Source organism: Pleurodeles waltl, chromosome 3_1, assembly GCF_031143425.1.
Source record: "Pleurodeles waltl isolate 20211129_DDA chromosome 3_1, aPleWal1.hap1.20221129, whole genome shotgun sequence".
In the NCBI taxonomy this organism is placed as follows: Eukaryota; Metazoa; Chordata; class Amphibia; order Caudata; family Salamandridae; genus Pleurodeles; species Pleurodeles waltl.
Genome location: NC_090440.1, coordinates 1,776,094,856 through 1,776,117,418, shown reverse-complemented (window position 1 = coordinate 1,776,117,418; position 22,563 = coordinate 1,776,094,856). Strand labels below are relative to the sequence as shown.

General features: G+C 45.8%; 1 protein-coding gene across 10 annotated transcripts in view; it reads right to left on the bottom strand.

Moving 5' to 3' along the window:
• The window catches only part of TBCCD1 (TBCC domain containing 1), a 356,963-nt gene that overhangs the window by 231,869 nt on the left and 102,531 nt on the right, over window positions 1–22,563 (bottom strand). For all 10 annotated transcript variants that reach the window (XM_069225791.1, XM_069225786.1, XM_069225795.1 and 7 more), the window contains 2 exons: window positions 19,042–19,408; window positions 2,634–2,820 (listed from right to left, as the gene is read on the bottom strand). In XM_069225791.1, coding sequence (XP_069081892.1) covers window positions 2,634–2,820; window positions 19,042–19,408 — 554 coding nt within the window. The remainder of the gene's footprint in view (window positions 1–2,633; window positions 2,821–19,041; window positions 19,409–22,563) is intronic.

Below are 22,563 nucleotides of genomic sequence, written 5' to 3'. Positions count from 1 at the left end.
ACTGTACCCTGTTTGCCTAGACTGCATATTATGTTCTTAAGTGTTCCTACAGGCCTCCTAGGGGACTGCCTTCAGTTACCGTATGCCTATGGCGAATGTCTACACTCAGGAAGATATCATAAAGAAGTGCTCTGGGATCTATCAAATGCTTATGGCTATCGATCCCCCATGAGAGAAGTAACCTTTAACAGCCACACCAATACTAAATTCTACACAATTCAATCCAATGTAAAAGGCAGTGATTCTGGCAACAACTCTTCCTCATTGGGTTACACCCATCAATTTGCCTTTATGCTATCTCCCACCGGGTCACCCTTGATAAGCTTGTTCCTACAGCAATTAGGGAAGAAGCATGAATCAGTATCAGATGCAGATTCTAGGGCTCCACAAGTGAAATGTACAATCAGTTCATGTACATCGTATTTTCTTATCCCTTGTAGTGAAGCAAGTATGGTTAGTCTACGAGTATCTCATGCTCAGCTAGAATACATCTGGAGGCTTAGTCTCAACCTTCCCCTTGCCCTCCTATAAGCAAAGGCATGCCATAACTGAAGGCAGTCCCCTAGGAGGCACAGTGCAACCAACGTCTCATCTCAAGCAGCTGCCCAGGTTCAGTCTGGCATTAAGTGGCTTTCCTGGTGCATCTGCACAAATGAGGGCTGAGCTGCTGCAAGGTTGTCCAGCCACTGAGACAGATTAAGCCCCATTCGAGCTGTGGGCCCACCCTGAAACAGGTACAGGCCTCAACTAGGCCGATATGATGACCAGGGCAGTTGATACAGTCACAAAGGCATTTGCAGCATGACGAGGCGGACACAATCACCAGGGTATTTGCAGAGCCAACGTTGCAAACATTTACCAAAATGGTCGCCAGGGCCGCTGCAGCCCTGCCCAGAATGGCAAGTTCACCACCACGGCAGCTGCAGCTCTGACTAGCTGACACCATCTTCAGCACAGCAGCCAAAGTCGGGCCCACACAATAACCACAGGAGTTTCAGCCCTGACTGGATCTCTGATTTCATTTAAGCTTTTCAGCAATTTCTGGATGTTCTTCTGCTCATGAACATGATAGGCTTATCTTCTCGAACAGTCTCTGCTCCTGCATGGTCAGGCAGGTGCCTTCCCTTTCTCAGCAGGCAGGCTTCTAAGCACTAGGCAGACCACCAGCCCCTGTAGCATAAAGTGAAGACTTCTGGTGATGTCCCCTTACCTCTGAGAGAGTGGCGGTCAGGCAGATTAATTTCAGGTGGTTCTCTTTCCAAATGTCCTTTTGAGGCTGCTCTTTCTACACAGCCTATGTGAAGAATGAAGCTTCTCACAGAAGGTATCACTGGGCAGTCTTCAAACTGGAGCGCTACCAACATGGATACGATAAAGTGTGAGGTTTTTGCCCCTGGCTGTCATCAGCCTTTCTTAAGCAGTAATCAGGGACAGAAAAAAAGGGCAGGCCTGACCTACAAACATCCTCATCCTGCCTGACAAACTCCTGTCCTGCCTCTCACCCTTACCATCAACCAAATGACAGCGATCAGTAAGAAGTAAATTGACCTCAATTCCTAACAAAAGTTGTTAAGAAATATCTAAAGGTGGCCTCTATCCTCCTGACTTCAGTGTCAGAATCTCTACCCTTCAGTCACAGGAATGCATGTAATACCATTCCAGTGTTTGAGGAAGAGCTCCTCGTCTTCAGTCTTGTGCCATGCCAAACCAAGGGCGTCCAAAATGGATCTAACTGTCTTCAGTACTCATTCACTTTCAGTTTCCAACATGCAGACTACAAATGGACACACACTTGACATACACACAGAATGTCTGAGTGAGGTTCTAAGCATTCACATAACAGTGAACTTTACACACGAGGGGTTTTGTAGGCTCCAATCTTAGTGCCAAAAGATAAAAAGGTCTGGTCGCAATGTTAATCTTAAAACACAGTATGCTGCTACCACCGCTTTCTGTGCTATGCCCAGGACAGGGATAGTAGTCCTCTGTCCTCTATGAAGGCACACTTGCTGTGTCACTCCAAAGCACACAGCAGGTCAAGCGTAGTCAAGGACAAGCCTGGGTCTAAAATAGTACGAGTCTAGGGCCAGAATGAAAATAAGAACAACAAATACACACCCGATTGGACAATCAAGGCATTGGAGCATGCACACCGACCATGCAGGAGACATTTTAGTCCCAACAATTATATTTCACAAAAGAAAGAAAAAGAAGCTTGAGGAGTGCTGCCCATGTAGTCTTGCTTACCCTAGTCATGGGTTTTAAAATCAAAACATAAACAAGGTTACAGAATAACAATGTTCTTCATGCAAAAACAAAAAAAGGGAACACATCTTGATATGCTAGTAACAAAACAGGAATTTGCAGGCAAAATTTCAGGTGTAAGTAACTTTGGTTAATTGAAGAGAATTACATTTGGTGTTAACATTTTAAGGCTAGGAAGATTCCCAATATCTATGACATGATCTCACCATCATCAAATAGGATCTTCTATGAAACAAAGGAACAAAGTGGCACAGTGCATGCTACTTTGCTTTTATGGTAAATGAAGAATCCACTGTGATCAAGTTACTTTTCTTACACAATATGCACACTACAAACTAGAGGACAAGATAAGAAATAGATAATCTTACCTTAATGGAGAGAGAAGATATATGAAAGACTCATTGCATCTGTGAATTTTTACATGAGCTCCAAAAAGTGTCTCTGAGCTCTTTGCCAGTGTCTGTCGATAGATTTGACTCATCACCACCATCCGATGACCCACAGGGACCATATAAGCATTGCATGCAACTTTTGCTCTTTTAGTTGTTCCTTCCACTGGAAACCAAAGAACATACATTTAACAAAGAAACCATTTGAGCTAGGAACAGCTCTGCAATTATCTGTAATAAGAAATAATATCTTCAGCTCAAGCGTTCAGCAAGTTGAGATGCCCATGTGTTAAACGTGATTACGAATATCAGTGCTAAAACAATACAATGGGGGCATGGCTATAGCACTGTTCAGTGCAGATGAGCCGTACTGAGTTTTCTTTGGTGGGGCACTTCAAATTAGGCCCTGTTATCCAGGAAAGCAGCCCCCCAGGCGCAACAGAAGAGTGGAGGAGAAACTCCCTAAGCAGAAGGAAGGCTCATAAATGAAACCAGGGGACACAGAAGAAAGCCGACTTGAAGAGCTTGATCGGGCAGGGCTGACCTCTCAAACTCAGTATTGCTAGGCTCAACTAGCCTGATGAGCAAGGGCAAGCTAGAAACCAGAATCACCTGTGAACACGAAGCTTGACACATCGAGGGCAGGCTCAGAGTAACCAACAGAACCACTGGCATTACGACTAAGACAGAATCAATGTTGAGGCGGAGAGCCACTGTCATAACTTGGTGTGCTAGCGGAAGGTGTGAGGGAATCTACTAGGCCCGGATAGAGCCCGGGTAATGACGTCCTAATGGACTGAGAAGGGACTTATCGAAATGTGCGCCACAACAAAAGACCCTGAACGGGGTGAAGAGAGATAAAGAGCAAATGCTTCTCCACATCACTCTTTAATTAAAATTAAAGAAAAAAATTAACCACAGCACAAATTAAGGGACTAAGAGAGAAAAGACCACAGCCACTGAACCCTAAATGATCAATATCAAACAACACAATGGCAATGACGAAAAAGATCTCATTGAGAGTCTACAATCTTTCAAGAACAAACTAAGAGAAGAAATAAAGGCTGATTTATCCAAGGGACAACCCATATGAACACTGATCTATGGCAAAGATTGCAAATCTTCATTCAGATAAAGATTCAGTGTGTTGTATGGTAATCGACTCAGAAGTTAATATCTAACATCTACAAGCCTCAAAAGCTTCTTTTAAACAGACCGTAAACACAGATAAATGCATTGGCCTGAAAATGTGAAGTCTTGGAAAATCACTTCTGAAGAGGAAAATAATCAGATTTCGGCATTAGTGGAAGAGGGCAGAGGGACCAAATTTAGACACATTCAGAATTGGCCTCTTCTCAGAACTGCTGGGAGACAATCAAACAAAAATACAGTTGGCTAATCCACAAATTAAGTCAACTGGAGAACCAAGTGGCCCAATAGACATCCTAGTCATATTTCACAGGTTCCAAGTAAAGTAACGAGCTTTACGGGCAGCCAGAAGCAACTAACAGTTCTCCTTCCAAAGTTGCCACTTCACTTGGTTTCAAGATATCGCTCTGGCAACATTACTGGAGGGCAATAGTTTTGTCTTATAACCAACAGGCTTTGAAGCAACCATATACTTTATGGATGGTTATTCCCTTTTGGCATCTCCTTTGAATTCTAAAATATCACCAAAGCTCTGACAGAGTAAAAGCAGCAGAGATCCTAGCCATCCAGCTAGCAGACACATCACATGTAGGATCCTGATGAGATTTTGAGAACATAAACCTAATGAAGGCCTGAAAGACTAAATGGGTGTTCAAGAGGGAAAGGCAGGCCAATCTTACATTCTTCTTCGAGACCCAGCTCCAGAAGCTGAACTACATACACTCATTTTGGAGTACATTCACAATAATGACACAGGTGGTGAGGCTGACCCATGAGTATGGGACATGTTTAAAGCAGTAATATGAGGCACATGCACTTAAATAATATCTAGCATTAAGAAACTGAGACAAAAAGAAGGATCCACTAAAGGAAGAATTACTGAAAGCAGACTGAGAATATAGACCTAACCCCTCACACCAATCAATACGAACAGTGACCTTCATTAAAGGCATATTTGACACAGTGGGCACAAATAAGCCCAGAACACACTCCACTTTGCCAACATAAGTATGAGCAGGGCAACAATCCTAGCCTACTCCTAACAAGACAAACAAGTCACTTACCTTTGCTAAGTCCTTATTTGGTAGAGAATATCTAGCTGCACATTCCCTACCTTAGAATATTCCCCAGGTGTCAGACTGGATCTGGATGGTGAGAGGGCAGGTAAGGAATCTGCAGATAGATATTCTCTACCAGATAAGGCATTATCAAAGTTAAGTTAACATGTTCTTCTGATCGAGACTTCTAGTCTTAGAACCCTTACCTTAGAATAGATACCCGAACAATTCCTCACCAGAAGTGGGTCTGAGAAGATACCAAGCAATTCCTTCCTGGAGGTGGGTTTGAGAAGCCCATTTAAACTAGAAAGTCCTGCAGGACTGAACAGGTGCAGTGCCTGTCAAGACAGACCAGACTGTCCAGGCAGTAGTGCTTGGTAAATGAGTGCAGAGATGCCCTCGTTGCTGCCTGGAAGATGTCCAAGATAGGGATTCCATGGGCAAACGCAGTGGTCGCAGCCTTGGCTCAGGTAGAATGAGCATGCAAAACCTTGGAGGGTTTCTTCTAGGCCAATGTGTAGCAGATCTTGATGCAGTGTACTATCTATCTTGAGAAGGTCCGTTTCGGCACAGACTTCCCCTTTCATGGCCCCTTTGTACCCCACTAAGAATTGATCATCCACCCAGAACTCTTTTGAGTGATCAAGGTTGAACAACAATGCTCTTTTTGGGTAAAGGCGGTGAAGTCCCTCCTCCTCTTAGGAAGGGTGAGTCAAAGCAAAGAATGTAGGCAGGGTGATGTTCTGGCCTACATAGAAAGAAGTATGGCGTACAGTCTTGTCCAAGTAGAAGGTGGTGTAGGGAGGGTGTGCCCAGTGTGCATGAAATTCGCTGACCCTCATGGCCGTTGAAATGGTCACTAGAAAAGCAGTCTTGCTGGTCAATAATGGAAGAGGGCAGTGGTGTAGAGACTGAAAGGATGCATACATTAAAAAAGTTAGAACAAGGTTTAAGTCCAACTGGGTCACGATGAATGGCCCGGAAGGAAACATGTTGCACATCTTTCAGAAACCTAGCCACAACAGGTGACTTGAACAAAGAACGTTGGTCTGGCAATATCAGTCTTTTGGGAGAAAGGTCAAAAGCTGTCAACGATCGCCACTCAGTTTCAACGCATGAAGGTTCGGGTGCTGGACCCTCCCCTGTTGCTGCGACAGAAGATCCTCTCGAAGAGGCTGCCTGACTGGGGGATCGATGCTCATGCTCAACAGCTTGGGATACCAGACTCTCAATGCCCATTTAAGGGCCACAAAAAGAACTATGGCACTGTCGTTCCTGATCTTCTTGAGAATACCGGGCAGTAGTGGTAGTAGAGGAAAGCATAGAGGAGGCCGAGCTCCACTCAAGACAAAAAGCGTCTCAGAGAGATAGTTGCCTTGGCAACTCCAGCATGCAGAATTGCGGACAATGTATGTTCTGGGCAGTGGCAACCATATAACCAAGGATTTCCTCACTGTTGAAAGAGACTTTGCTCCAACTCCAGATGGAGGTGCCATTCATGGTCTGCTAGCAATCGTCAGCTTAAGTGTGGCATCCCTGGCATTAATAGAGCCCACCATGTCCAGCGACACTGAGCCTCTTGACAAAGGGTTCACGACCCGACCCTGCCCTCTTTGTTGCAGTACCACATGGCAAAGGTGTTGTCCGTGAATACCTGTCCCAGGCTTCCCTTTATTGAAGGAAGAAAGGCTTTCAATGCCAAGTGGATTGATGTGAAGCCCAGACTCTGCCAGAGACCAGAGTTCTCTGATCTCCACCTCTCCAAGTTTGCTGCCTCATCCCAGAAGTGACATCTGTCACAACAGTTATCTCTAGTTGGGGAAGGAAACAGGGCCTTCCACTGACCCAATCATGGTTCGTTAGCCAACACTGCAGAGCTTTTGCTGTTCCCTCTGAGATGTGAATCATGTCAGAGAGATTCCCCTGATGCTCTGCTCACTGAAACGACAGGTCCCACTGCAGACCCTAAATATGCCAACAGGTATGCATTACAAGCAGGAGACCATAAGGGGTAACAACCTCGGGTTATTCTCACCAAGTTCCAAGACAGAGGCTGAATCATCAGTATCATATCTTGAATATCCTGGACTTTCAGGAGAGTAGGCCTGAAAATGCACTGTGTCCAGAACAGCTCACATGAAAAGGACCGTCTGAAAGGGTGTCATGTGTGACTTCAGCACATTTAGAGTGAACCCCAGCAAATGCAGGAGGTCGACCGTAACCCGGAGGTGGTAGACGACAGCCTGGGGCGAGCTCACCTTCAACAGCCAGTCATCGAGATAGGGGAAGGCTGATAGCCCTGATCTCTGCAGATGAGCTGCAACCACTGCCATCTCCTTTGGTGAACACCCAAGGGATGCGGTAAGGCAAAAGGAGAGCAAAGCAAACTGAAAGGGCTCTTTGCCTGCTGTGAACCGCAGGTAATATCTGTGGGCAGGCAGGACTGGGATGTGGAAATATGCATCCTTAAGGTCCAACATTACCTTCCAGTATCCCGGGTCCAGGGAAGATAGGACTTGGGCGAGCAAGAGCATTTTGAATTTCTCCTTTTTCACATAGAGATTGAGAAGACCCAGTTTTAGAGTAAGACTAAGACCTCCGTCCTTTCGGAGCACCAGAAAATAAAAGCAGGAATAGCAAACACAACTTCTTCTGATGCTGGCAACCTCTAAATGGCTCCCTTGACCAAGACAGCCTGCACTTCCTGATGGAGCAGGGAGAAGTGATCCTCTGTCAGGCGGTCGTCCGTAGGTGGCGTGGGTTAAGGGGAATGCACAAAAAGGATGGAGTACCCCTCTGGGCAATCTGTAAACTGACCTCCACTGATGCAAGTGATAGCATATCCTGCCCCCAACTGGATGCCCATGATGGTCAGAGGGCAAACCAAAGGGGGAAGAGTGGGTTGTAGGGGGCATTGGACTGGCCTGATCTCTGGCTACTTATCCCACCTGGTCTATAGGACCAGCATCCCCGGCCACAAAAAAGCTGGGAATCCTGCTGTCCATGGTGGCTGGGAGGGTATGGATGCAGTTTGACACCCTTTCAGCCCCGTGGCCATGGAAGGCGGACTGAGGTTGGCAAGGGGCCACAAAGAACCCCGAGGGCTTGGACGTAGCTCTGCTATCCTTAAAGCCCTCCAGCGCTGAGTGTGTCTTCTCTCCAAAAAGACGGGAGAGCCATAAGTGAGGCTTGGAAATCCCCGGAAAAGCCATTGGTTCTCAGACAGGCATGGTGCCGAAAGGCTACCCAAGATGGAAACAATTTACCCAGTGAGTCGGTTTTGTCTTATACATCGTATGGTGAACATTGCTGCATCTCTCCCATCAGCAATACCTTGGGAGAGTATGGCTTGGGCCTTTAAAAAAAACTATAGGCAGCAACTCACTGCCACAGCCAAGGAAGACGCCGCAGTAGAGATGCATAAATGGGAAGACCAGTTGGAGTCCCCCGCATCCCCGGAGTTGTGGGTGAGGTCTAACTAAGGAGGTGGGTGTGCCCTCACATTCCTCATACTGGCCGTGGCTTGCACTAGGGGAGGGAACTCTCGACGGAGATCCCGTCCCTGCCGAGCCTATTATTTACTGTAATTACGGTAATAGGAGCGCCAGAGCTCCTGTGCTGGGTGTGGTGACTTCTTTTAGTCACTGTATAACTCCTAATAGAAGCGCCAAACGCACTGTAACCTCTGTAGGAAGGTGCGGAAAGGGGTACCGAAAGCGAGGCACCCCCGATCTGTTTTATGACCTCACAATCCTTGTATGCTGTGTACTCTGACCTGCACTAACTTATTATGTCCTGTACTGTGTTATAAGTAACATTTCAGGGTATGCAGTACATGCTTTGGGAGGGAGTGTTTTGTGATGATATGTAGTGGGGTGGGGTGGTAATATTTTATGATGTATGCAGCCTGGAGTAGTAGCTTTTTATTTTTGCATTCATGATTATGTCTTGGCATTCAAGCTAATGTGTTTATGATGACGTGCATTTTGGTGATAACAATAACCTGACTACCGCTTGCTTTGCAGGATAGTAATAACCTACATGTTTACCTGACTACTGCTTGCTTTTGCAGAGTACCGGTAACCTGTGTGATGTGCTGACAACTGCATGTGTAGCAGAGTATTACTGATACATGTTGTGTTTGGTCTAATGAAGTTTTAAGCAATGCAGCTTGTTTTTATATAATTTGTTGTTGTGTTTCATTTGTGGTGTATTTATTGTGTTATGTGTTGTGTGTGTTGTGCAAATTCTTCACACATTGCCTCTGGGATAAGCCTGACTGCTTGTGCCAAGCTACCAAGGAGTTAGGCAGGGGTTATCTTGGGTTTGTAGCTCCCTTGACCTAACTAGAGTAGTGTTCCCCGCCTGGCTGAGGTGCCTACCCTAACCAACAAGGAACAATTTTCTAACAGAAGGTGTTTGCCACCATTGAAAGCTGTAATTTCTGACTACGTTGTCCAAGACTCACTCGTGAAACTCTTTGTAATAGCAACTGAGAACGTTTGCATGTTTATTCATTGCCCCTGGACTATGCACCACTGTTAGTGTTGGTTACCTGCCGAGGGCCTAGTACCATACTGTCTGCGCTTCAATGGACAGTGTTCTTAATGTGATGCCTTCTTGTCTGTTTAGGTAATGCAGGATGATGGTATTGTCTGCTTCAACTTGGATAGCTGATTATTTTGTCAGGGAGAAAAGCCTTGAGGCCATGACCCAGTGTCCTTGGATTGTTATTTGTTAAGTATCTGATGCAGTGATGTTGATATGAGGAGGAGCAGGGGGTGGAATGGCCCTGAAACATAGAAACTTTCCTTGAGATACAATATTTAGTACCCACTTGTCTCTTGTAACTGAAGCCCTCTCTGGCAAATGCAAGGGGACTGCTTCTACCGTTGGAGTGGGAACCAGAAGGGCCAGGAGGTATGGGATAGTCATTATATGTTACAAAAGCAATGCCTTCGCTTGGAAGTGGAAATATTTGTCAATGACGATTTGGATTTCATCAACCTCCTCTGGTGAGGGTATCTCTGATCTTGAGGATACTGCTGTTGTTGAGGTTGAAAAGGCCAGCATGGGGACTGACCCTTGCATTGGAAATATCGCTGATGATATGCTTTGAATTTCTGCTTGACAAACCGTTTCCTTTGTTCAATGCCTGTTACCTTCAGAGATTCCACCTTATTCTTCCTCTTTAGCATCTCTTCCATCATGTGTTGTCCAAACAAGGCAGACCCTGTAAACGAAAGGTTCATTATTTGAGCTATGTCATGAAGATATGTAATAGATACCCTATGACAGTATTGTGTAGCTGTCAATTACTTCACTGAACTGCTGCACTTATGATCTAGTTGGAGACTAACAATTCTTCATGTAGCATTTCTGCAAATTCTTGCCGTAGATTTTTTTCAAGTTCAACAATAAAACTTCGAATGTCCTTAAAGATTTGGTTCTGTTTTCTTTTGAGGAGAGCCATCACACTGGCAGTTTATTGTTTTTTTGTTAGAAGAGTAGCTTCCGTCCCACATTCCTTCCTGCCAGTAGATTTCTTGCTCTGTGCAATAGTTTCCAGAGTTGAGGCATGTCTCCGTTTCATCAAAGTCACTATCACTCAATCAGGTTAGGGCTCAGCCTTTAGGAATTCTGGACATTGTTGTAGAGCCCTATATTTTTCAAGAGGTCCCTTTATAGCGGCTGGCATAAGAAACCTTGCCTCTGCAATGTAATGTAGGCCAGGTACTAAAGGCAGAAAGGGCTTTGGAACTGCTTTTAGAAATAAAGTTTCCAAAATAACTGAAACTGCTCATTGTGGCACATAATGTGGAATGTATTGCTGAGCCGCTCTCCCATGGCTTGGACCTCAAGAACAGCTATCATATTGCCAATGAGGAAGAGACATGTGAGGGAGATGGGCTGGTGATGTTGGTGTGGGAGATGAATGAGTATCATCTGAGTATGAAACAGGAAACCTGGATCTGGAAAGAGAGCTGGGTCTTGTTCTCCTCTCCATAGTACATTAGGAAGATGTCATAGATCTGTGAGGAGGAGTCTGAGTTGATTTCCTTTTCCGTAGTGGAGACATTAATGCTGGCCCTGGGAGATGACATCTGTAAAAGAACCTGAACTCGGTCCTTAAAACGGATTGTTGGCCTTTGTGGTCTGAAAGGAAGTGCATGCTGTAGTTCTGGTGTACTAGGACAACACATATATTGAGGATGCACAGGCAGGTGCTCTACTCTTTTTTTTTTTTTTTTTTTTTTGGAGTCGGATTTTGAAAAGAGGTAAAAACAAATGTGGTGTCAAGTCCGGAGGCATGCATGCTGATGAAGTGAGACAGTCATGGAGAATATAGTAGCAAGGTTGAGACAAGACACACACAATTGACAGCTGTGGAGTAGCCATCCTGGGTGATTCTGACACAATCATGTTCTTTTCAGCAGAGATAAGAACTTTGAAGGAGTTTTAATGCATCTCTTTTTTTACATTGAGAGCTGTGATGATGAATGGTGGTCTGTTTTCTACGTCACTGTTGAGAGTCCTACCAAAGTCAATAGTGATGCCAATAGTGAAGCTGATAACATAACAAGGGCAAGTTTGCAGACGTCGATCATTGGGGTCAATGAATCCACCTTTGACAGAGAGCAGGTTGAAGCTTTTTTTCTTCTGCCTTTTGTACTCTGCTTTTAAGCCCTGCATTATTCCTCTGAGCCTAACACACTCTCAGTCACTTAAAGCCCTTTTGTACATTTTCCTTACAGATGACACAGTATAATTGTAGGGGTCAGAGAAACCCTTCTTCCTAAGACAGGAGGGACACTTTTCAAAAACAGAAGGTACTTCTGAGGAGAAAGATGGCCACAAATCAGCAACAACTCGATTGGTTAATGTTAAAGATATTGAGAGAAAATGAAAAAGCAAGGATATGGTATGAATTTTAGGTTTTAAAAAAATAGAGAGGCGTGCAACTTCACATGTGCTCTGAGATCCTGTTCACATTAGATGGAAAAAATAACGGACTCTGTGAGGCAACTGCTAGTAGAGGGCATCATAGGTAGGGGGAGCTTCAGTGATCTTAAAAAAGACACTGGAAGCTTTTTTGCATGTTTCAATCATAGCCTATCACCCTGAATTTGTTCCTGCTTAGTCATAACATTTTCACCTCTTTCCTGCACAACAGATACAGAAATGCTCATTTGTAGTTTATCTGCTAATTTCCAAGGAACAGTATCTCAGATAGGCTGTTACAGGGTGCTGCTCACCAAAAACAAAGATGGATATTGATACCCTGAGTTACATTTCAATGAACAATGCACCTATGAAAAGTGCTGCGGGGTCCACACATGCAGCCGGGAATTATTCTAATAGGCTCCTCCAATGAGAAGTCTGTGAGCTACAGGTAGCAAGCCTGTCGCGTGTAAGCAGCTTTCCTGTGTGCAGCTCAATCTTCTAAATTAGAAGCTTTGTTTGACTGAATAAATATATTTATAACAAAACTGACAAGTCTCTATTTGAGAAAAAATGTGTGTGTTTTCGGAACTCATAAGCTGTTTGGAGAAAAAAAGCGGAATTTCCAAAATATTTTTCAAAACCTGGTAGTTGAGTGATAAATCATAGGATATTGGCGAGACGAACGAGTTACTTACCTTCGGTAACGACTTTTCTGGTGGATACATTAGCTACCTGTGGATTCCTCACCTCATGAATACTCCCATGGCGCCAGCATTCTACGGAAATCTTCTTACTAGTCTCTGCACGTCGACGAGGACGTCACTGTCTCGCACGCGACGCCGTCTGACGTCATACAGGCAATAAGAGGTCCTCGACGACGTGCGGACGTCAGTACCAATCATTTTTTACGTGCATGAGAACAACCAGGCAATGCAATGAAAGAACAAAGCAACATCCATTATATTGTAAAAATACACCACATTGTATGAATAACTGTAAATCTTTTTTATGTACATATATATATATATATATATATATAAAACTCTTTCTTTTAAAAATATATACACACACCAAGTATATACATAAAGATATATACACATATACCTATATATATATATAAATATATTATATATATACATCTATTGCACCCTCAAAGATCAAGAGGAGCGCACTCAAGGATTACTTGGCAAGACCATAAAGGCAACGGGGAGGCGGGTGGGACCGTGAGGAATCCACAGGTAGCTAATGTATCCACCAGAAAAGTCGTTACCGAAGGTAAGTAACTCGTTCTTCTGATGGATACAACTACCTGTGGATTCCTCACCTCATGAATAGAGTCCCAAAGCAGTACCACGCCCGGCGGTGGGTGCCTAAATGGTCAAACCAAGAAATCCTGCAGCACTGACCGTGCAAAATGGCCGTCCCTTCTAACCTCAGAATCTAAACAGTAATGTTTTGCAAAAGTGTGAAGGGACGACCAAGTTGCGGCCTTGCAGATGTCGACCACAGGAACACCTCTGGCTAAGGCCGAAGTGGCCGACTTAGCTCTGGTGGAATGAGCTCTAATGCCCTCAGGAGGATCCTTCTTTGCCAAAGAGTAACATATTTTAATGCAAAGAACAACCCACCTGGATAGTGTTCTCTTGTGGACTGCCTTTCCTCTCCTCTTGCCCACGTATCCAATAAACAGCTGATCCTCCAGCCTGAAATCCTTTGTTCTATTGATAAAGAAGCTCAACGCTCTCTTTGGATCCAGACGGTGCAGTCTTTCTTCCTCTTTGGAAGGATGAGGCGGAGGATAGAACGTGGACAAAGTAATTGCCTGAGCCAAATGGAAGGGTGAAACAACCTTCGGGAGGAAAGCAGCCTTGGTCCTCAACACCACCTTATCCCCATAAAAAGTTGTATAAGGGGGTTTTACTGATAAGGCCTGCAACTCACTCACTCTCCTTGCTGATGTTATAGCTATCAGGAAGACTGTTTTTAAAAACAAATACCTTAAGGGGCAAGAATGCATAGGTTCAAAAGGGGACCCCATAAGGAAAGTCAGGACTAAGGACAAATCCCATTGCGGCATAACGAATGGCTTTGGAGGATATTGATTTAGAAGACCTTTCAAGAATCTGATAACAATAGGGGATTTAAATAAAGATGGTTGGTCTGGAAGACATATGAAGGCTGACAAGGCCGATAAATAACCTTTAATGGTAGCCACTGCACAACCTTTCTGCGCCAGAGATAGAGCAAAAGACAAAACGTCCGATAGATGAGCTTGTAAAGGATCAATCTGCCTCTCTCCACACCACGCAACAAATTTAGACCACCTATTAGCGTAGATAGATTTAGTGGAGTGTCGCCTGGCCGCTAATATAACATCCACTACCTCAGGCGGGAGAGAGAAGGAACTCAGGTTGCCCCGTTCAATCTCCAGGCATGTAGGTGCAGACTCTGGAGGTTGGGGTGTAGAACCTGCCCCTGCGACTGCGAGAGGAGGTCTGCCCTGAAAGGGAGACGGAGCGGCGGGCACGTTGAGAGTTGGAGAAGGTCGGAGTACCACACCCTCCTTGGCCAATCCGGAGCTATTACGATTACTAGAGCCCGGTCTTGGCGAATCTTCCTCAATACTCGAGGAATCAAGGGTATGGGAGGAAACGCGTAAAGCAACTGGCCGCACCAGGTCATTTGAAACGCGTCCCCCAATGCTTCCTGCATCGGATACTGAAGGCTGCAGAACAACGGACAATGCGCGTTCTCTCGAGTGGCGAACAGATCTACCCGAGGAAACCCCCACTTCTGGAAGATTAAACGGACTTGATCTGGATGGAGACGCCACTCGTGGTCTGCCGAGAAGTGGCGACTGAGACTGTCCGCACGCACGTTCAAGACTCCGGCCAGATGGTTTGCTATCAAGCAAATCCGATGGTCCTTTGCCCAGGACCATAGTCGAAGAGCTTCTCTGCAGAGAAGGTACGACCCCACTCCTCCCTGCTTGTTTATGTACCACATCGTGGTAGTATTGTCCGTTAGGACCTGTACCGACTGACCACGAAGGGAAGGAAGGAAGGCCTTGAGAGCCAGACGTACAGCCCGTAACTCTAACAGATTGATGTGAAAAATCTGTTCCTCTGGAGACCAAAGACCTTTGATCTCCAGATCCCCCAGATGAGCTCCCCACCCTAGAGTGGAAGCATCCGTTATGACTGTGGCCACTGGTGGCGACTGCTGGAACGGTTTTCCTTGTGAAAGATTGTTGCTTGCAATCCACCACTTCAAATCCACAGCAGCATCTCTGGAGATCTTGACAGTACCCTCTAGATCCCCTCTGTGTTGAGACCACTGCCTTCGGAGGCACCACTGAAGAGCCCTCATGTGCCAGCGAGCATGCGTGACCAACAGAATGCAGGAGGCAAAAAGACCGAGCAGACGAAGGACCTTGAGGACTGGAACTACCGCTCCATTTCGAAACATTGGAACCAAATCCTGAATATCTTGAATCCGCTGAGGCGGAGGAAAGGCCCGACCCAATGTCGTATCCAGTACTGCCCCTATGAACAGGAGGCGCTGAGAGGGCTCCAGGTGAGATTTGGGCTCGTTCACCGAAAAGCCCAGGTCGAACAACAACTGGGTTGTTGACTGCAGATGACGCAACACAAGCTCCGGGGACTTGGCTTTGATCAACCAATCGTCCAAGTAAGGGAATACTGCTATCCCCTTCCTTCTGAGCTCTGCCGCAACCACCGACATCACCTTCGTGAAGACTCGAGGTGCTGAAGTAAGACCAAACGGAAGGACCGCAAACTGGTAGTGTTGCGATCCCACCACAAACCGGAGATACTTCCTGTGTGACTTGAGTATCGGGATATGAAAGTAAGCATCCTGCAAGTCGACAGACACCATCCAGTCTTCCATGTTCAACGCCAAAAGCACCTGTGCTAGGGTCAGCATCTTGAACTTTTCCTGCTTGAGGAACCAATTCAAGATCCTCAGGTCCAGAATTGGTCTCAAACGACCATCCTTCTTGGGAATCAGGAAATACCTTGAGTAAACTCCTTGACCCCTTTCCTGCTCCGGGACCAACTCCACCGCGCCCTTTAAAAGGAGGACTTCTACCTCCTGTTCTAGCAACAGGAGGTGTTCTTGTGAACAATACGAAGGGCGGGGCGGGATGAGGGGCGGAAACTCCCGAAAGGGAAGGGTGTAGCCTTTTCCCACAACACTGAGAACCCAAGTGTCCGACGTAACAGTCTCCCATTTGGTGAGAAAATGCTGTAATCTTCCCCCTACAGGAGAGGAGTGAGTGGGAAATGGTGGAAGCCTAAGGCTGCTTCCCCTGCTGCACCCCGCCAGAGGATGAGGAAGAGGCAGAGTGCTGCTGAGAGGCTCCCCTGGTGCGGACCCTACCCCTCCCCCTAAAAGATCTATAGGGATGGGAAGAGGCAGGTTGCTGATATCTTCCCCGAAAGGAAGAGGAGGAAGAGCCACGCCCAAATCCACGAAACCTCCTGAAGAATCTGGAAGAGGCCGTGGAAGAAGGAGCTTGGAGTCCCAACGACTTAGCCGTGGCCCTGCTTTCCTTAAAACGTTCCAAGGCCGAATCAGCCTTAGCCCCAAACAGTTTGTCCCCATCAAACGGGAGATCCAACAATGTGGACTGTACATCTGCCGAAAAGCCCGAGTTACGGAGCCAGGCCTGTCTCCTTTCCACCACAGTTGTGCCCATTGCTCTGGCTACCGAGTCGGTGGTATCCAGTCCCGTCTGGATAATTTGGGTCGCAGCAGCCTGGGCATCAGAGACAAGATCCAAAAGACCCTGAGGAAGCTCTGTAAACGAAGAGGAGATGTCATCCATCAGAGCATGAATATACCTCCCCAGGATACAGGTCGCATTAGTGGCTTTTAACGCCAGACTGCAGGACGAAAAAATCTTCTTCGACTGCGCCTCTAGCTTTTTTGAGCCTCTGTCCCCAGGCACCGTCGGGAAAGAACCAGGCGCTGATTTGGACGAACAGGAGGCCTGCACAACCAAGCTCTCCGGCGTAGGGTGCCTAGATAGGAAACCAGGATCAGTTGGAGCCGTCCGATACCTCCTGGCCACGGCTCTGTGAACTGCTGGGGAAGATGCCGGCTTCTTCCACACCTCTAAAACCGGATCCAGCAGAGCGTCATTAAAAGGTAATAGAGGCTCCGCCGCGGCTGAGGCCGGATGCAACACCTCTGTCAAAAGGTTTTGTTTCGCCTCCACCACCGGCAAAGGCAGGTCCAAAAAACTAGCTGCCTTCCGTACCACTGTATGAAAGGAAGCAGCTTCCTCGGTATATTCCCCCGGGGACGAAAGGTCCCACTCAGGGGAAGTGTCCAGCCCACTGGCCGACTCCAGTCCACGCAGCCCATCACCCGAGTCCTCTAGCTCTCCTTCCTCTAGGGCTCGTTGGTACTCCTGCTCCTCTAGTACCCGGAGAGCACGCCTCCTTGAATGCAGTCGTTGCTCAATCCGCGGAGTCGACAACACCTCCGCCGAAGTCGGAGATCGGCGCCGATCTTCCGAAGCCACCGACGCCGCATCCGGCGCCACAGGTAACTTCGGCGCCGACTGAAGAGCAGATGAAACGGATGGACCCACCGGAGTCACAGGCCGAAATCTCGACGTCGACGGGATGGAAATCCCTGGGGCCAATCCCTCCGAAGCCATCGGAGCGGCCACCGGCGCCGACACTGGCGCCGAGCCCACGTTCCCAAACGGGAGAAAGGGCATAAAGGGTGCCGGCCGAAGAGGCGCAGGATCACCCAAAGAAAAGGCCAAAGGCCCAGCCGGAGCACCCCCTGGAGCCATCTGTTGGAAGATGGCATACATCGCATTCAAGAATGCGGAACTATCGGCTCCAGGGGTGGGAAAAGCCGGATACTGGGGTGCCTGACTCGGAGGCGACCCCGACGCCGGCCTCGGCGTCTGCGCCGGAGAAAACACCTGAGGCTCCAATACCTCAATCACCGACGCCTGTCCAGGCGAAGTTGGAGACGTCGGAGAGAGCAACGGCGTCGAAGGATGCGGCGTCACCGTGGGGCTGACCTCCCATGTCCTCCGGCGCCGATCCGGAGACCTGGAACGAGCCTCCCTTGAATGACGCCGAGATTCTCTACGGCGCCGGGAGTCTCGATGACGCCGATGTCTTGGAGAAGACTTTTTCTTGTGATGCTTCTCCTTTGACTTGGCCATAAACAGCTTCGCCTCGCGTTCTTTAATGGCCTTCGGATTCATGTGCTGACACGAATCACAAGTCGAGACGTCGTGGTCGGAGCTCAAACACCAAAGGCAATCGGAATGAGGATCCGTCACCGACATCTTGCCTCCACACTCACGACAAGGCTTAAATCCAGACTTTCTCTGCGACATTATTTCCACAGAGAAAGAGTACGCAGCAAGATATACACTGTAACCGCAAGAGTAACAGTTGCTCCCTCGAAGATAACCGTTTCGAATGCACGGAAAAAAGGGAACTGACGTCCGCACGTCGTCGAGGACCTCTTATTGCCTGTATGACGTCAGACGGCGTCGCGTGCGAGACAGTGACGTCCTCGTCGACGTGCAGAGACTAGTAAGAAGATTTCCGTAGAATGCTGGCGCCATGGGAGTATTCATGAGGTGAGGAATCCACAGGTAGTTGTATCCATCAGAAGTATTATTATTACCATGGTGTCACAAGAACTGCAGCGGCCCTTATGTATTAACTATGTAGATTCATTCCAAAGTGACAAAAGCTTTTTTACACTACTGCAGGCAATACTGCTGTATGCACTGACAGTGACATAGCCAGTGTGTCATAGGCCCTACTGAAAGGAAAAAAATTGTGTTTGAATTGTAAAATACAAACATAAGAAGGGTACTATGCCCCCCACTCTGACCCCCCACACCCCCTGGGTTCAGGCCCCCACTTCCAATGTACCTGCTGCACCAAAAGAAGCTATGCCCCTGTGCACTGAGTTGAACACTACTGATGATCTTGTATAGGGAAGCCACTAATGTAATCTTGTTTGATGTGGTCACTATTACAACACTGATACTGACTTTGGCTCGGGATGGTTTTTATTGAACTTAAGTCACTCTTATTACATAAAACGTTGAAGACCCATGTTCTAACGTTTAAGACTATCAGTGAAGATCCTACAGTGCAGAACAACTGTTCTTTACAGCACCAATATTTAAAAATATAGAAAAGACATGCTGGCTTTATTTTTACCTTGTAATGCCCATGCCAGCTTCTTTCCAGACTTGATGCAGGCAGATATACCAAATGGATTTATAACTAGACAATCCCTTATCCAAGACTGCAACTTTTGAAGGGAGAAAGATTTGGAGGTTTTTGAATATCCACTCTTGACTTGAAGAGGCTGGCAAATGACAAGCTCTTTAAGTTGATGAACAGTTCGGCTTTTGTCCAGAGTTCCCTCTATGAGGAAACCCAAGGCTTTGATTGCATCCACAGACAACAGGCTACTGTGGGTAGAGTGTGATGAGGCAGTGAGCTGATCTGGGTCCAAAAGTAGTTCAAGAAGGTCAGATAAATGCTGCTGTATGAAAGTCATATGGTTGTAATCATCCCAGTTCTGCAAAATCAAACATGGAAAATAGATATGACAATTCAATAACAATGTCAATTACAAATAAAAGCACTCAGACAGCTCATATTCAGTGGTGACATACATTTTACATTTTAGTATATAGTTTTGCAATTGTTACACTAATTTGCCAATTGTATTTTCTCGTATGACATCTTAAGAATTTGCGTTATGCTTTCATATAAACAATGTTAGAGTGGTGAATGAAGCATAAAACACAGGAACTTGGTCAGTTTCCTAATCTGATTTGGAATCTGTCAACTTTTGCCCAAGTCAGATCTGGATATATGCTTTCGTATCTGCAAGTAGCCTGCCCTCCATCCCTGTTCTCAAAAGTTAGCCACTCGCTGTCCAACTCATCCTCCTCTTTCTCTTGTGAATAAACATTTGTTCTCCCTCTCCTTTCCATCCTCCTGCACTTGTGGCTGGTTCTGAGTTGCACATTTATTATCTTGCTTGTTTACCTTTCTGATATCTCCCTTACGATCCAAGCCTCCTTTACGGTACATCTCCCAGAAGCTTTTAGTATCCATCCCATCAATCTGCTCCTTGATGACTCTCCATCCTTCAGTAATGCCATTAACGTATCCCTCCTAGATACTCTGTTGTTATCTGTGGGACCCTCAGACCTCTAAGATCTCTCCGATTTTTTACAGATACCTGATTCACCTAACTCCTGCACCGCCTCTAGCACATCTTTCAAAGACTGACCTGTCTGATTAATTAGGAGAATCATTATTGCTTGTTTATAGGCTGGGGAAGTGAGGAGTATGATTTTGTTTTGTACTGACACAGACACAGAGAGTGGTCCATCTAACAGATGGTGAGCATTATTCAGGAAAATAGCAGTGTTCATTCCCTCCTTTTTACATCTCTACATTGCATCTCTTAAAGTGTACCAGGTTTTGCCATTTTGTGGCTAGTCTGATTCTGTAGGGTACTTATGGCTGCACCCCTTAGATGCTAACTGCAGCAAGGTGATTTGTTGTTGACCCGGATAACTTCTGAACTGTTCTGGTCAGTGCTGAGAGTACAAAACTTAGAGCATCTCCTACAGCTAATATTACTTACAAGCCTAGGAGTCAAATAAATGCACCATCAAAGTAAGTAATGTTTCCCCAGCCCACTGCCTAAATCTATCCATAATATCATTAATTTCTTGCTGGGTGTAATCTTTCAAAGCATGCAGTTCAATCCCTGCCGGATTCTGTGAGCTGCTCTGTACTTTCCGTCTAAATATTGGTTGTGCGCGAACCAAGTTCTTGTTCTGCTCATTTGGCTCACACTAGCCCCCACCTTTTTTAACCTCTTCATCACTGGAATTTGAAAAATCTGTAGATTCCCATATGTTTGTCTCCCATAAATCTGGGTCCCAGTCTAAATCAGCTTTAGCAATGGCTAAATTAACTTTTTCCTGATTTATTTTTCCTCTGTGTTTACGGAATTAGTTCTGGGCGACCTTAACAGCGGCCCTCTCAGCCACGGTTTGGTAAGTGTCAGCCTTATCTTGTAATTTTTTTATTCCGACAAGACTGCATAGTTACGGTATTTTTTGTGTTGACAAGCTGTTTTTCTAATTGCTGATTTTCTTGTTCTAACTGCTTGCACTTCTCATGTATTTTCCTGTAGGCAGAGAGGAGTATCCAACTACTTTAATCATGGATTATATACCTTCATATTCAATGATTATATATAATAATAATAAAAAATAATCACCATGTGGCCAGCTTGCTTCATCTCTTTGCCAACAACAGGCCGTGAACCCAGTCAACCATGAAGAGAGAACTACCCTCAAGGGAGTGGCGGGGGCAAAAGCATCCCTTTCGCTCTTGAGTTCAATATTTTCACAGTTGTCTAGTTTCCTCCTCTTATATACTTTAAACAAGCCAGAGAGGAGAATTCTAGAAATCCTCCCTCCCATCCAGTGAGTTGTAGTTCAAACGTTGGCCAAAGCAGATTGGTTTTGACAACAGCACGTTGAAGACTGGCCACATCCCAAGGTGCTCTTCCAAGACCAAACTGTTCCTTGCCATACCATAAACATCATCCTGGTACATCCTTATCTAACTCGCACCCCTCCATGTTATGTTCTAGCCCTTGATGAGAAAGATCACAAAGAGTGAAAACATGAGCAAAAAACACATTGCATAACTTGTGTGCTGAAAAATACCTGCAGCACTAACGTGACGGTGGCTGAAGCTAAGTAAAGCACAAAATGGAGTCAGTGGTCAAGATGGAGCTGGTGGCCACCAATGTGATGATGTTCTAGTGGCCACCAATGTGACAGTGTGGGAAGCTAAGCTAAGCACAAAATGGAGTCAGTGGTCAAGATGGAGCAGTGGTTAAATACAGACATCATTACAGAAACTGAACTAAAATGTGTCATTTTACAGATTATGTATTTGTAATTCCTTATTTTCCTCTATAATGTGAATTTATGCTACTACCAGCTACATGTCGTAAAGAAATCATAAATGTTCCCATAATAATTACATAGCATTAAGGTATATTTAAGTGATCCCAGATTGTGTTTTAATTTGTGTAGTTCACACGTGATAAAGTACTTTTTATAGAACTGGAGAGGCGAGCATGGCAGCCTGGAGAAATACCATCCTCAACTACACAGCATGCTTAGTCCACACAGTTTGAAAGAAACACCACCAAAGTCACTGAAAGCTTTTGAAGCATTGTGTTTAAGCACTTTTGTATAATACAATATTTCTAAAAAATAAAATGCTTAGAATTAATGATCAGGACAAGACATCCAACGTTGCAATACAAACTGAACCAAACAGGGTTGTAAAGGGTCGCTAGCTACCTGAAGGTTAGGAGCAATCTTGAGTTTTGCCACATTTATTTTAGCCCCTTATCCTACCATTTTTGGGCATTTATTGAGGTTCATTGCAATCAGCACATATGCAGAAGCATAACACAACCTGGAGAGATTGACACAGAAAACCTAGAAAAAATTGTATAACTTATTGGCAAATTACACTCCATTAGAATGCAAGCAGAAAACAATAAACGTAGGGTCGAAAGTCACTGACTTAGTAGTTCTCAGATGCACTGCCCCTCATTTCAACATTTCTGACAAGAGGAGGCGTGCCCAGAGCAACGTGGCCACACTGTAGTGCAGCTCCGTG